Consider the following 15,545-nt stretch of genomic DNA (forward strand, 5'->3'; position numbering starts at 1 on the left):
ACACATGGCACTTTGACCAGCACAAACTGCATGGTTGTGACCCCTAAGAAGGGGTGGGAGAGGCAAGGCCCTACATGCTGGAAATATTTGCTGAGTAGCAGCTGTGGTTTCCTTGGTGAACATACATTAAGCTTGTGGTCTTGTCTGAGATTACTGTGCGCCGGTGGATGGACACTGGCTTGAGAACCTGGCTGTGAATAGATCCCTGTGACTTTGTTAGGCTCCTTTTGTCCTCACTCCCCAGTGGTTCCTTTTCCTTCTTTAGCTTTATACTTTAAAACCATCTCAAGCCTGTAGAGTGGTTAAGAGAATGAGAACAATTGCTTATCTTTTACCCACGTTCACTGATTGTTAATGCTTTGCTACACTGGGTTGAAGTTCTTCCTCCAATATATAATTAAGAAAGACACAAACCCAGACATTTAAAGTAAGTTGCAGACGTTGACATTCTGCACCTGAATTACTAACCTTTATGTATAACTCACAAGATGTTAAATGTTTTTATAATACACTTTCATTTAGCATTTAAGCCACATTAAAGAGTTCCCCAGTTGTTGCCAAATTGTCCTATTTGGCATTTTTTGCGTGGAGGCAGTTCTGGGGTTTGAACTTAGAACCTCACACTTGTTAGCTGGCAAGATACTACTGGCCTCCATCCCCCTACTTGTGTGTGCGTGTGTGTGTGCGCACACCAATCCTGGGGCTTGAAATCAGGGTCTGTGCATTGTCCCTGATCTTCTTTTTGCTTAAGGCTAGTGCTCTATCACGGAGCCACAGCTCATGGACTTTCCTGCCTGGCCTTGCTTCAACTCTGCTGCTCAGATCTCAGCCTTCTGAGTAGCTAGGATTACAGGAGTGAGGCACCAGCACCTAGCTCTCTATTTGGATTTTTAAAAGCCCAAGAAGATGCGGTGTTTGATTGTCACCTCTTTCAATACAGAAAGCAGCCCAGTTTTGTTTTAAATGCCCTCTGCATTCTTAAAGGCCCAGGCTTGTTTTCTTGCGGAGGTCCTTAGTCAATCTGTCTGATTCTTCCAAACAGGTTGGGGGCAGTGGCGCTGTGCTTTCTGTTATATCACCGGTGCTTATTTTGTTTTCCAGGCAGTTTCTGACAGCCTATCACTTGGAAAGTATCTTTGCCTCAAGATCCTCCCACCTCCTCTCCTGAGTGCTAGGAAAACAGGCATGCCCCACCATGATTGTATAATACACTGTTCCTGTGGAAGTACCACAGTTAATGGCCTGTTCTATTATTCATACTTACAATGCTTTCAAGGCTTTAAGCTTCCATTCCTATAAATATACTTGTTTCTTTTTTAATTTCCCCTATGACGGAGGTCTGGACTTTCATTTGGCTTTCCCCCTACGCTGCTTCTCCAGGGCCTGTGTGCTCTTAGGAAAATGTCTGTCTTGCATGGGTTTCTCACTTGGTAAAAGCCCTTGTGCTTGCAGTAGTTTGGGGTGATTTCCAGGTCAGTAGTGTAATAAGTGTGCTTTCATTCAATTTCCAGGTCTCTGTGACTAGGCCTATTGTAGGCCACTGTCGTCTTCTATCAGTCTTGGGTGTATGGCGACATTATCTATGGGCATACTTTTTCTGATGAGTAAACCAAGACAGCTACAAGCAGAGTTGGGGCACAGTTGAGCCCACACAACTCCTGAGAGCCTCTTTCTGCCATACTCTACCTTGGAAGTTACTTTAGCCTGTAGAGCGGCTGGTGAGCACAGTGTTCCAGACAGGATTGAGCTTACTTTCAGGTGGTGGACTGCTCTCCCTGGGCTTCGCTGAGCCATGGGGTCTCCATCCAGACTTCCCTGGACCTTCTGTGCTAGGTGCTCTGCTAGGATTATTTTTGAGCCTTGCCTCTAATCCTCACAGCAAGTCTGCCCCAGGGCACTAGCGGGGATCCTGCCCAAGGCATCTGGCCAGCTGCTAACCCTGTGGGTCATATCAGGGGCTCCCTGCCCTTCTGTGTTGGCTGCAACTGCCTTCATTTTTCCCTTTGTGTACTATATGGGATCATAACATGAAATCATGTATCGGCGTTTTGCTAGAATTAGAGATATCATTGGAGTGTCTACTCTCTTGATAACGATAATGTGTATTCTCAGAGCACAGACCTGATAGGCCTAATGGTGGGCCAGGTAATTTATTCCTGGCCCCAGCACCATGCTCCACTGCATGCCTCATGTGGATTAGTTCTGGTGGAAGAAGGCTGATCCAAATGTGGTCTCTTGCCTGTGGTAATCAGTCACCACGGCCACTTCCCTTACTGGTCTGTTCTCCCTCTGTAGGTCATGGTTAAGGCCAAGGCCACCATACCTAGCTTAGGATTATAGCTCAGTTTGTCTTTTGTGTGGACTTGTGGCTGATGAGTAAGGCAAAACAGAGGTAAAAACTGAAGTGAGTAGGCAGGCAGACAGCTAGAGTCTTGGCAGTAAAAAATAAGGAGGCGGAGAGGGACAGAGGGAAGGAGGGAAGTATTTAACAGAATTAAGAGAGAATGTGTTCTTTTAGCAAGACAGGTTTCTCTCCCATTTGTTGTATTCCCTCTTACAGAACTGTATCCTCAGGCAGCTCATAACCTGCAACTTAATCTTGATTTGCAGCCAAAGTGATCATCCACCAGACACTTAGTGTTTTGGAAGATATTGTGGAGAACATCTCTGGGGAGTCCACAAAGTCTCGGCAGATCTGCTACCAGTCACTGCAGGAATCTGTTCAGGTCTCTCTGGCCCTCTTTCCAGCCTTCATCCATCAGTCAGGTAGGAGCCTCGAGGGTGGAGTTGCTGCGAAGAGCCATGTGTCTGCACTTGCTCAGTGGAGGGAAGCTGACGTCAGCGACAGGGCTCTGCTTCTTCGGAGCATCTGGGCTGAGGCTTCATGGAAAAGTGAGCAGAGCACTCAGTAGGGGCCCTGGCACATGTCACGAGCCCCTGAGTCACTTGCCGCCTCCTGTCTAGTCTTCATTTTAAGCCCTCATCTTCCCTGAAGAGGGAGGATGAGACAGTGGTAGGTCTCACACAAGAGAGGCAGGGCGCCTTGTTGTATGTGCTTGCTTCTGTGGCAAGGCAAGTTTGACTGAGATGCTCCCTTAGCTACTCTGTCACTGCCGCTGGCACTTGACAGTGTGCTCCAAGCTCTGTGGATGTACTTTACTTGTCAGGCTCTCCTAAAAGCATTTGTAGTAGACTTGTCAGTGGATGAGTATATTCATTCACCAGTCAACTTGTATAAATGAATTGTGTGCAGTAAAGGCCAAAATATACTGAGTAAAGATGATCTTTGAAATCTGTTAGTAAAGCCACACTAGCTGCAACCAGTATTTTCTGCAATTAGTCCATTTAATGGACCTGGGCCAAGGCACCAGAGTACACCTTCATCTTCCACTTGCAGCCACTTACCCTGACCTGACTGCAGGGATTGTCAGTCATAAAGAGAAGTAGCTAAAGCCCTTAAGTGTTGACCCAGTTGAGTAGTTTTGTCAGTGTGAGCGCAATATAATGTATCTGCAGTAAAAACTGACCATTGCTGGATGCTGAGCAGTGAGGGCGGATCTGGGGCCACCTCCATTTTCTATTGGTGGGCCATATAGCAGCACTTCTCTGCACAGAGCTATTTGCTCAGCAGGTCCTTAATCATTTTCCACTTTCCATCATTGGCTGATGGTTTGGAGAAATTTCTTCCAGCAGGAAGCCTTAGAGAGAGAGAGCAGCATGGATGTAGTCAGTGGAGGAGCTGAGGCTCCGCTGGTCCCTGGTACATAGCTCTGACCGTTTGTTTGTCCTTTACTTAGATGTGACTGATGAGATGCTGAGCTTCTTCCTCACTCTGTTCCGAGGCCTTAGAGTACAGATGGGCGTGCCTTTCACTGAACAGATCATACAGACCTTCCTCAATATGTTTACCAGGTAACCACATGCCTGCTGCCTAGGAGTTTCAGCTAGGGGAGATGTCAGGAGGCCTGGCTCCAGAGCCCGGGACTTGGTACTCCTTGTCTTCACTCACCACAGGTGCTAGTCATGTGGGTCCCCAGAGAAGCAGTTCTTGTATTACTGTATGGTTTCTCTCTTGTTCACAGAGAGCAACTGGCTGAAAGCATACTCCATGAAGGCAGCACTGGCTGCCGAGTGGTGGAGAAGTTCCTGAAGATTCTGCAGGTAGTGGTACAGGAGCCTGGCCAGGTGTTTAAGCCCTTCCTCCCCAGCATCATCTCCCTCTGCATGGAGCAGGTGTACCCCATCATAGCTGAGGTAGGTGGCACCTTCGCCGTTCCTTACCCTGCCTCTGCTTGCCACTGGGAGATGGGAGGAGTTGGGGATGAAGCATAAAGGTAAAGCGCACTGTGGTAGTTTTTGTTTTTTTTGGTTGGTTGTGGGGCTTGAACTCTGGGCTTGGGCGCTATCCCTCAGTTCTTCAGCTCAAGGCGAGTGCTCTTCCGCTGGGCCATAGCGCCACTTCCGGTTTTCTAGTGGTTTATTGGAGATGAGAGTCTCATGGACTTTCCTGCCCAATCTGGCTTTGAACCATGATCCTCAGAACTCAGCCTCTTGAGTAGCTAGGATTACAGCTGCTGTGTTTTAAAGTCCATTTAATTTAAAATATTCTTGCAAAGTAGTGTTTTTTCCAAGATAAAATGCCTTTAGCCTTGGTAGTATTGTTAATAGTTCATCAGATTAATTGGAACTAGTCTAGTGTAAGCATAACAGGTTAATCATGAGATTGAGGGATACGCCCAAGCCAATCTTCAGTGTCAGTTTGTAATGTGAAGTGCATGTCTGCTGTTCTGTCTATGCCAGCAGCACCACCCATGTGCTTTCCTACCAAGAGCATCCACAGTCTCAGAGACGCAGGGCAAGTTCTTGGAACTGTGTAAACCATTCACTGTCATAGGAAGTTCTTTGTCCTTTGAAAACACTCAAGTACCTGGCATGACACGATCCAGGATAAGTAGGGGTGTAACTTGGATTTATAATAGTAGTTACATAAGAGCTGAGCTGCTTAACTAACTGAACCAGACCAGAAGTGAGTCCAGGTGCTTTGCCCCCAGAGACACCTGTGAACCCTGTACAGCTTCTGCCGGGGAAGCCTGTCAGCTCAAGTGCCAGTTGAATTTTAATCAAAGCTGGATTAAAGATCTGTGGCCATTTAATTTTGAATTCTGCAGAGACATCTAGAATAATGAAACCTGCATGTTCTCTAGTGACTTGAGATTTTGGTTGAGCTAGAGACTTGTGCTCTGTGGGGCCCTGCTTCTCAAAGAATCCTGGCTGCATTGAAGACCAGAGAGGCCCAGGTGGCAGTTAGCTCAGCTTGTAACCTCCAAGGTCCTCATTAGCAGTTCTTTGTGCTTCCTGGCTGCTCTTAAACTCACCTTGTCTGTGGACAGCGGAGCTGCTTCGGAGGCATCGTGTCTTCACCCTTGGAGGTAGCACAAGGCCAGTAGGTTAGCCAGGACAAAAGGAGATGGCACAACAAGGAGGAGAGAACACATCAAACCAGCTGTTTTCTGACAGGAAAATCCATATTCTTGTTGTTCCTCCACAGAGTAGCTCTTTTTCCTGGCAGACAAAGCCTAACGCTCCTGTCAGAAAAAGGGTATATTGTATGCACCTAGCTCAGGTGCAGGCTTGTCTCTGCTACAAAGTACCCCTGTGTGAGTGCTTACTCCACAGAACTTGATGCCCCCTGGACAGGAAGAGATAGATACAGAGGTGGCACTGACACTCTGGGATGCCACTAGCATCTCAGGTTTCTGTGTTGCCCTGGGCCCAACCTGAGAGTGGCCTCCAGCCACAGTGCTTCATGCCTATAATCCCAGCTCGTGGGAGGTGGAGGCAAGAAGCCACCCTGAGCAAAGGTAGTAAGTCCCTATCTGAAAAGCAAAATACTTGCTCCCCCCTTCCGCCCCCCCCCCAAAAAAAAGAAAGAAAGAAAAGGGGAAAAAAAGGCTACAGACTTGGCTTGCTAAGCAAGTGCAAGTGTCTTGGTTCAATCCCTAGTACCACATGCAAAAAAGAGGAAGGCTGACCTCTTGTGTATCTCCCCAGCGCCCTTCCCCTGACGTGAAGGCAGAGTTATTTGAGCTCCTCTTCCGCACTCTCCATCACAACTGGCGATACTTCTTCAAGTCCACGGTTCTGGCCAGTGTGCAGAGGGGGGTTGCTGAGGAACAGATGGAGAATGAGCCCCAGTTCAGCGCCATCATGCAGGTGAGGTGGACGGCTGACGAATGCCCCCAGAAAGGGCGGGCCTTGTCCTGAGTTCCTCCTTGACCTGCCGTCCCTTGGCTTCTTGTCTGGAACAGGGCCCTGCTTCCTCCCAGCTGGTCACCACAGCTCTGAAGTCACAGGTTCTAGGGCACTCACTGAGTGTGTAGAGACCAGCTGCACCTGGCATGACACTGTGGACGTAATCCCAGCACTAAGACTGCTGGGATTGTCACACAGACAATACTGCAAAGAAGGGAGGGGGAGGAGGGAGCAAGAGAAGGGGAGAGGAGGGAAAAGGAGAAGGGAGAGGGGAGGAGAGGGGAGCAGATGCCACTTGCATCTGAGGAAAGTAACTGGATAGATGTTAATCCCAGTTTTGAGCTTAAACTGGGAGAAATGCAGCCTGTAGACAGTACTCACTGTCAGATGACTGTTTTCATTCTAAGGATAAGGCTCTCCATTATTGCACGCTTTTCCCAATGGGTCTTCAGCCTCCTCACCCACACACAGAATGTACACGCATGACTGGTGACAAAGCACATGCCCTACCACTGGCTCCTCCATCTCTTCTTCACCAAGGACTTGGGTCTTGAATGATCAGGGGTTTGCTCCTCCCCACCCCGCCTTCCCTTCATCTGTCTAAACTCTGTTCTTGCTTTATTAAAAACCCTTGTCCCCCACTCAGGGATGGTAAGAGCCACTTTGGAACATACTTTCACAGTTTGGCAACTTTTTATAATGTGAAATATATAGTTGAGCATATATATAAGCTAGTATTCCCACCTCTTAAGTATTTTACCGAGGAAACATATGTTTCGACAGCTTTTACACAGATGGTTACAGTGGCAAGTTCATAATTGTTCCAAACTGGAAACAACCCAAGTGTCCATCAGTTGGTGAATCGACTCACCAGCTGCTATGGACATACAATAAACCACTCAAAAAGTAAGGGACTCATATTGGTACAGACAACAGAGATGGATTTTAGTGCATTGCTAGGTCCGAAAGGCTTTGTACCATCTGACTCCATGCCATTGTATGCCATCATGGGAGTGGAACCATGGGGTCAGAAAATGAGCTGTGGTCGCTAGAGCAGGGCAGAACTGTTGGAACTGTGGCTGCAGGGACGAGATCCTTTCTCAGAGCTATAGTTGGCCGCTTCTCTAGGGAGGGTTCTTGCAGGTCCCTGACCCCTTAGGGTGCTTTGTGTTGTGGGGGGGGGGGTTGGCTTTTGTCCTGAACTAGTAACTTTTTGTTTTGTCAGTCATGGGGCTTGATCTCTGGGCCTGGGTGCTGTCCCTGAGCTCTTCAGCTCAAGGCGAGTGCTCTACCACTTGAGCCACAGCGCCACTTCCAGTTTTCTGGTGGTTAATTGGAGATGAGTCTCATGGCCTTTATTGTCTGGGCTAGCTTTGAGCGTGATCCTCAGATCTCAGCCTCCTAAATAGCTAGAATTGCAGGAGTGAGCAACCAGCGCCTGGCGCTGAACTAGTAACTTGCATGCACAGAGTTTCTAATGCCGAGCTGATGAGTTGAGAGGAGCCTAGGGTTTAAGGCCCCTGAGTTCAGGTTGCTGAGGCATGAGATGGCTGCCAGAGGGGTTGATTGGTCTTATTAGGCAGTCTTTACTGCCTGTTAAGATTATAGAGGGATTTGACTATCCTTGTGAGCTTCTTCAAAGACAGTCCCGTGAAGGGACACTAGAGGTTTCCTAGAAATGGTGCAGGGTAAGACCAAAAATAACGGCCCAGTGGAGAACAGATTGCAGAGTCCTGAGCAGACAGGTCAGGAGAACTGAGACAAGGGCTGGTCCGAGGGAGCTTAAGTGCTGCTTACAAAATGGTGTCTTATTTCCCAGGCTTTTGGACAGTCCTTTCTCCAGCCTGATATCCATCTTTTCAAGCAAAATCTCTTCTACTTGGAGACCCTCAACACCAAACAGAAGCTGTACCACAAGGTAATTGTGCATCTGTCTCTTGGAAAGATACTGAATCCAGTCACCATGAGCTGAGCCCTGCACCCTTGACTCCTGGGTCAGGGAGCGTGAGTGTGGATGGAGTGGAACCGGGGCAGCCCCATAGGATCTGAGGGAGCCTCATGGCCAACATTGCCCCACCCCTCTCCCTGCAGAAGATCTTCCGGACAACCATGCTGTTCCAGTTTGTGAATGTGCTGCTCCAGGTCCTGGTCCACAAGTCCCATGACCTTCTGCAGGAGGAGATTGCCATCGCCATTTACAACATGGCTTCCGTTGACTTCGATGGCTTCTTTGCAGCCTTCCTTCCAGAGTTCCTGACCAGCTGTGATGGCGTGGATGCCAACCAGAAAAACGTGCTGGGACGGAACTTCAAGATGGATCGGGTGAGTCGAAAGGGAGGCCAGGCTGCGAGGAGGCAGTGAGAGTTCTCAAGCCTGGCGTTGGTTCAGTGAGGCGGGCAGCTGCTCATGGCACGCCATGGCCTCTGGCATGGTTTATGCCCTTGGTAGCGCGGGGCAGCTTGTTCAGTGCCAGGATGACTCAGTGCTGTGCTTGGGTTGAGGACACACTTTCCCACCCTTGGGGTCTGTAGCCATATGGCTGAGTCTCAGCCATTAAGACCCACGTCCTGGCCCAGCAAGCCATCTTCTGTACACACTCCCCCCTGCCAGTGCAGGCCTCCACTGGGGTGAGAAGTGGGCAGTGGGCAGTGAGCCTCAACAGGGACAGCCTGACCAAGTCTAACAGAAGCCACGCTCACTCTGCCAACACCTGGAGACGGCTGAGAGGATCGGTGCTGGGGAGCTCTTCGCAGCCACCCCTAGCCCATGTAGGCTGAGCTGCACCCGGTTCCTTGTGCCACTGTTGCCTGGGGGCAGAGAGGGATGTCTGGCTCTGGGCTCAGCACCACCTCAGGTGGGGCTGAGGTACTGATGACTCTGAAGGCCCATGAGCCATTGTTGCTGATGTTTGTGTCCCATAATGCCCAGCTTTTCCCAGCCTGGCTTAGCTGTTCTTCCCTCAAGTTTACTGCCTCTTCCACCCCAGGCATCTGGTGTGGGGGCCCTCCTTGGAACTCTTCTCACAGGACAAGTAATTCCTCTTCCACCAGTCAAAGCATGAGATGCTGAGAGTGCACTGTCCCCTGGGCACCCACGCATCTTGATTCCTGCCCCTGAGCAGCGCATCCCTGGCGGCTGCACTTGAGGGCTCGGCCTCCCGCTGCTGTGCCAGCTCTTTTTGCTTTCTGCTTCCTGCCTCTTGCTTCTGTCTTGGGATTCAGCTTCAGGAAGTTTGTCTCAGACTCAGGTCCTACTGTACTTTGCCTTGGAATCTTCCGTCAGTCTGTCCATTTTCTCATCTTTCATCAGAAGCTATCCAGGGTGTCTATTAAAAATGGAGAAATGAATTACTGTGTTCCACCAAGAAAATTCTGCCTTGGTGTTTGAGAGCCACTGATTTTTAAGGGACATTCTATAGTTGGTTTTCTTTAGGATGTATAAAAGGTCACACTTGCCCTTCCCTCTCTCCCCCTCCGCTCACTCCCTTTTCTTCCTCTCCCTCCTTCCCTTCATGTTTGTGTGCTTGCACGTGTGAGCTCTCTCTCTCTCTCTCTCTCTCTCCCCCCCCTTCTCCCCTTCCTCCTCTCTCGAATATGTATGTATGTATGTGTGTTGCTAAAGCCAAACTGCCTCTTAGCCCAGTGCCAGGTGCTACCCTGGGGTTTGGGGTCAGCAGCACAGCGCCCCCTGTGGGCCACACTGCCCAGCACCTTTCTTGCCTGGGTCAGTTAATCCTCAGCCACCGCTGTTCTCTTCCTAGGCTCGGGAGGCAGCCAGGGGGTTGGCAGTATAGAACCTGGAAGTATAGAGCCAGGGGCGGGAGCTGAGCTGGAGCTGTGGCTGCGAAGTTGTGGCGTGAGCCCAAATACCCACCTGGCTCCTGGGGCAGAACCAGAGGGCCCTGAGCTGGGTCTGGAAAAGGAGCCAGAGATAGTAGAAGTGTCGAGGCGGGGAGCAGGAGGCCTGAAGCTGTGCAGCACTGCCTGTGTTGCCATCTGGGGATGCCGTTACCTCCACTGGCCGTGGGAGAGAGAGGAGAGACTGAGGGTAGCCAGGCTGGCGCTCGCTCCAGGCTGGATCCTTCTCCCTGTCCATGAGGACTGGGGCAGGCTGCGTGAAGCTGCGTGAAGCTGTGCCCAGGGCTGGGGGGGCCTAGGCAGCCGATGTCTGGAATCACTTTCCACAATGCCATGAGGTCCTGTTTGCCACTCCTCCTTGCCCACAGTGCCTTGCACGCAGAACCGTGTGTTGTCTAAAGGACTCTCGGGGCTTGGGTGTGGAGGCAGCTGGTGGGATCTGAGGTGCTGGGGGACAGTGGGTCTTGGGCTGGGCTGCAGCTGTGCCCTTGCCTTGCAGGACCTGCCCTCGTTCACCCAGAACGTGCACAGGCTGGTCAACGACCTGCGCTACTACCGGCTCTGCAACGACAGTCTGCCGCCGGGCACCGTGAAGCTCTAGGGTTACCCACATTGCCCACCACACCATGCCCACCCCAGCACAGAGCCCCTGACAAGTCTCGCCACTCCTTGGAGTCCGTGCCCTGTGCAGCGTGGCTAGCCTCCACCCTCCTGCCGCCACCCAGCGGAGCTGGCTCACCTCCCTGTTAGCACTGGTGGAAGCCGAGGGCGTTGGGAGCAGGCCGAGGCCTGTGTGCCAAGGGGCCCAGGGAGCACCCGGAGACCCCACGGGTAGTCCACGCCGATCCTGTGCATATCAGTCACGGGGCAGAACCGCCAAGGACAGCTTGTGACAGTGCCACCTTCTCACCATTCCACCTCTGCCATCCCTCCCCGGCCTGGCAAGTCAAGGAGAGACAGACGACCGACCAGAATGAACTCTGTCAAGCCTCCCACCCCTCCAAATGCCTTGAAGTCTCTGCTCTGCCAGAGACTCACAAAGACTCATGTTTTGTTGTTGTTTTCTCATCATTCCATTGTGATACTAAGAAACTAAGAAGCCTAATGGAAAAATAAAGTGCTTACGTTGTTGTTATAGCCGTGGGCGTGGTAGACACGTGGATTAGGGAACTGGAGCCTCCTTCCGGCCAGCGGCCAGCTGAGAGCCTCAAGGGGCACTGAAGGTGATGGGTACCTGGGGGGGGTCTACCTCGTGCCCTGGGGAAGCGCCTCGCTGGTGGGGGTGGCACGCTGCATCCCATCCTCTAGGTAACATCTCCCTTGAGCCAGGTGAAGAAGCAGGCTCCCGTTTCTCTACAGAAAGGAGGTAGGTAGTCATGACAGTGGTCCTGTGGGGCAGGGGGCTGGTCTTGCCCCTCTGGGGAGCCAGGGTCCCACTCCGCTGCCACCCATATGCCCAGCTAGGGCTTGTCCCTTGGGACTCGGCCTGACAGGCCAGCAGAAGGACAGGTCGGAGCAGGTGGCGGAGAGAAGGGGACTGTGTCCACAGGCTGGGAGTGGACAAGACTCCAGCTCTCTAGCGTGTCGGACAGCTCAGCCTTCCATCCATTTGCCGGAGTAACACTCGCTCCTCAGATGTTTCCCAATCAAATCCTGTTCGGCTGACTGGAGGGGCAGGGTTTGGGGGGGGGGGGGGGTGTCACACCTCACTTGAACAGATTGGCTCCCTCGAAAATGAGAGTGGATTCTAGAGCAGGGGTGGCTTGGGTACCGGCTCACAGGCATGATCAGGTGGGAAAGAAGGCAGCTGTGGGGGTTGGTGGTGTGGCTTTTGCTTGGGAGCTGCCCATACTGAGTCGTGGTGTCAGAAGCTACGGCCTGAGACCTTCAACAAAGTCACTGGGAGCGGGCCATTGCCACCCTTGATCGCCAAACAGTAGCGGCTTGTAGCTGGAATACCACCGATGGCTCCGTTGCTAAAAGGCGCTGAGTACTGACTCCTGCCCGCCTGTCTGGGAGGCAAGCGCACCCGTTCACCTGCTCTGTTCGTGAGATGGAGCGCACTGTGCGTGTGCGGAGGGGCGTGGCGTACGCGCACCCAGGTTTGTCAGCTGGGATAGAGGAGCCCGCGTGGGACATGGATGGTGGGGGAAAGGCTGTGGTGAGGAAGGTGGGCAGACTGCTTGGAAAACAGATCTGACTCCAGCCAGTGGCACCCAGGACAAGGCAAGGGCTCCCACGAGTGACATTCGTCTGGGGGGGGGTCCCTGGAGGCCCCCTCGGGTCTCAGGTAGAAGACAAAATAGCTAGTCTAGTGACTGTGGGGGGGGGGGGGCGGTCATGGGGAATCCCGGGGTATGCCGAGCACAGAAGCCATGCTCCACCCGGGTTCTGCATCACAGTGTTGGGCCACCTCTTGTCACTGGCACCCTGGCGCCACCCAGAGGGGGTTGTGGGGGCAGGGCTTGTCCTCAGCTTTTGGTGTACATCTTGGCTTGGGGGCAATGTTGACTGTGCCCAGGTGGGTTTTTCCTCACTGGAAGCCGCTTGGAAGTCATGCTGGGCAGTCTTCCGGCCCATGGTGAGCGTTGATGAGACTCTTGCTCCCTCTGCGAGTGTGAGGCCCCTTCCCAGGGCTCCGCAGGGAGAGCCCTCGAGAGCAGGCTCTTCAGACAAGGGCTTCTTTAGCTCAAGGGCTCCCTTTTCCACGCCTGCATCTGAATCATTTGGAACATCTTTGAAAAGCCTTGGTAATTAATTGGCTCTGGCCTTTGGAGTTGGCTGGATGCCAGGGTTCACAGCAGCACCTCCACGCCTCCAGGGTGGCTGGAGTCAGCTTCAAACTCCCAGAGGGCTCCGAAGGATGACAGTAGCTTAGTCGGGAAGAAGTTTGGAAAATTAGTAATTTAACAAAACTGGAGCCTGACACAGGTAGACATTTGGCCAGGTTTTCTTTTTAAAAAAAAGCTCAGGCCAGGTGCCACTGGCTCCTGCTTGTAATCCTAGCTGCTCAGGAGGCTGAGATCTGAGGGTTGAGCTTCAAAAGCCAGCCTGAGCAGGAAAGCCCATGAGACTCTTTATCTCCAAGTAATCACCAAAAAGCTGGAAATGGAGATGTGGTTCAAGTGGTAGAGCACCATCCTTGAATGAAAAAGCTAAGGGACAGCACCCTGGGCCTGAGTTTAAGCCCCAAGACCAGCACCAAAACAAAAAACACCAAAGACCCCCCCCCCCAAAAAAAAAAGCTTAGTTTTTATTCTTCTTTGTCTTTAGCATGGAAGTAATACATACGCTTTTGTAGGTAAATGAAAAGAAGAAAATTAAGTCTCTGCTAAGACTTTTTCTTTGGAGACAGGGTCTTCATAGCCCAAACTCAACGATCCTTGAGTCTCTGCCTCCTGAGTGCTGGGATTACAGGTGTGGGCCACCATGCCCAGAAGTTAAATCAGTTAATAATATCTCAGTGGGTAGCCTTCTGAACCTTCATGCCCCGGCCTCCCATGGAGGTCATGTCTTGCTACTGCACATCTTGAGGCTGCTAGGGGAGACACCGGGTGCTTGGAGGCTCTTAAATGTCTCCTCTGGCCCACCTGGGCCCAGCCTGCTGGGGTGCTCTAGGGCTTTCTTACATCGGTGGTCTTATGCCCAGAGTCCGAGGCCAGAGGCCCAACCCTGCGGTCATCCTGCAATGAGCCAAACAGAGTGAGTGAGGAAGGGCAGAGGGCGAAGGTGTATTAACCCAGAGCGGGCACAGTGCAGGAAGAGACAGGGCAAGCATGTCAGCCCATCTTCCCAGTACAGATGTGAGCTTTAGGTCAGATAAGAGGAAGAACTGGCGCCGCGGATGAGGTGTGCACAGTTATTCATCCCAACCACAGTATGTACCTGGTTGGTCATCAGCTCAGCTCCTGTTCTGCAAAGGATTCTGGCGAAGTTGTGAGGGCTGTCAGCACTTGAGGGGGAATGATGTGGTTCTGAGATGACATTCCTTTTGCCCCAGGGTGCAGCTTCCTCGCTGTAGGTAATTGCCCTCATTTTATGTGAGTGTGGGTGACCTGTCCTGGGGCCTCTGCTGTTCCTTTCCTTGGGGAGGGCTCGAGTCCCTTGTCATGAAATGTTAGCAATCTTGCAATCTGAGGTTACTCTAGGAGACAGACTCGGAGACAGATGCAAAACAGAGGCAGGTGCTTTACATGGCAATAATGTGTGTGTGTGTGTGTGTGTGTGTGCGCGCGCGCGCGCATGCACATGCATGCATGTGCACATGCGTGCACAGAGAGAAATAACTGACCAAAGAGACTCTGCCTTGACTCCTATGCATAAAAGATACCAGTTTCCTGGGGTTTGAACTCAGGGCCTCACACTTGCTAGGCAGATGCTCTTTCATGGGGCCGTACCTCCAACCCCTTTTGTTCTAGTTTTTAGGATAGGGTCTCATGTTTTGGGTTTTTTTTTTTTCTTTTTTTTTCCCTGGAGACCAGGCTTAGACCATGATTCTACTATGCCTCTTGCATATAGCTTGGACTACAGATGTTGGGATTACAGATGTCTCGGATTATAGATCAGGCGTGTTGGGCTTACTGGTTGAACAATGATCCTCTAGATCATCTCTGATCCAAGTAGCTGGGATTACAGGCGTGAGCCACCATAGCCAACCCAAAATAAACCTCCACACTGATGCTAAGAAAGATTTGTCTTCAGTTTTTTTCCTGGCTAAACAGCACTTATTCTTTCCCCCCACCCAGGGAGTTCTACTTTTATTATATTTTTATTGTAAAGGTGATGTACAGAGGAGTTACAGTTATAGAAGCCAGGTAATGAGTACATTTCATTTTGAACAGTGTCACCCCCTCCCTCATTTTCTCCCTGTTTTCCCCTCCCGACCCCCTCTTCTTCCCACATTGTATAGTTCATTTCCAACATAGTGTCTAGTGCGTATCACTGCTGAATTGATTCGCCCTTTGTCCCACTATTTCTGTGTTTCCCTCCCCAAATCAGATAAACTTCTATACAAGACAAAGGGTACAGAAAATAAAAAGGTACAGAAGTTAAAAAAATAATGACAAAAAAAAGGGAAAAAAGAACTGCAAACAGTTCAATAAAAAAAAAAACCTGTTGGTTTCCATTTCTTGGAGTTCATTTCAGTAAGCATCATTTTATATGATCGTAGGCACATAGCGATTAAGCCTTTGCGATCCTCTCCTAAGAATATCCTCCTTTGTTCTCACTGTGTGAATGTTTAGACTGCTGTTTAATTAGTCATATCCAGGTGTCATTATTTTTTTTACTGTCCATTGGGTTTGGAGGCACATTCTAATTATTACAGCCTATGGGTTTGGGTTACTTCGCTTAATTTTTCTTTTTCCCCAAATCTTTCCATTTCCTTGGGAATGGGGTGATACCATTCCTTCTGATGGAGGCATAGAATTCCATTCT

At 50.8% G+C, this 15,545-nt stretch overlaps 1 protein-coding gene across 3 annotated transcripts in view; it reads left to right on the forward strand.

The window, feature by feature from the left end:
* Positions 1–11,246, forward strand: part of Xpo6 (exportin 6) — an 87,839-nt gene extending 76,593 nt beyond the window's left edge. For all 3 annotated transcript variants that reach the window (XM_042666582.1, XM_042666583.1, XM_042666584.1), the window contains 7 exons: positions 2,611–2,766; positions 3,798–3,912; positions 4,083–4,254; positions 6,052–6,213; positions 8,072–8,170; positions 8,344–8,574; positions 10,609–11,246. In XM_042666582.1, the coding sequence (XP_042522516.1) occupies positions 2,611–2,766; positions 3,798–3,912; positions 4,083–4,254; positions 6,052–6,213; positions 8,072–8,170; positions 8,344–8,574; positions 10,609–10,710 (1,037 nt within the window). In that variant the 3' untranslated portion in view covers positions 10,711–11,246. The remainder of the gene's footprint in view (positions 1–2,610; positions 2,767–3,797; positions 3,913–4,082; positions 4,255–6,051; positions 6,214–8,071; positions 8,171–8,343; positions 8,575–10,608) is intronic.
* Positions 11,247–15,545: the final 4,299 nt, after the last annotated feature.

Source organism: Dipodomys spectabilis, unplaced genomic scaffold (genome assembly GCF_019054845.1).
Source record: "Dipodomys spectabilis isolate Male_0828 unplaced genomic scaffold, ASM1905484v1 ptg000366l, whole genome shotgun sequence".
Taxonomy (NCBI): Eukaryota; Metazoa; Chordata; class Mammalia; order Rodentia; family Heteromyidae; genus Dipodomys; species Dipodomys spectabilis.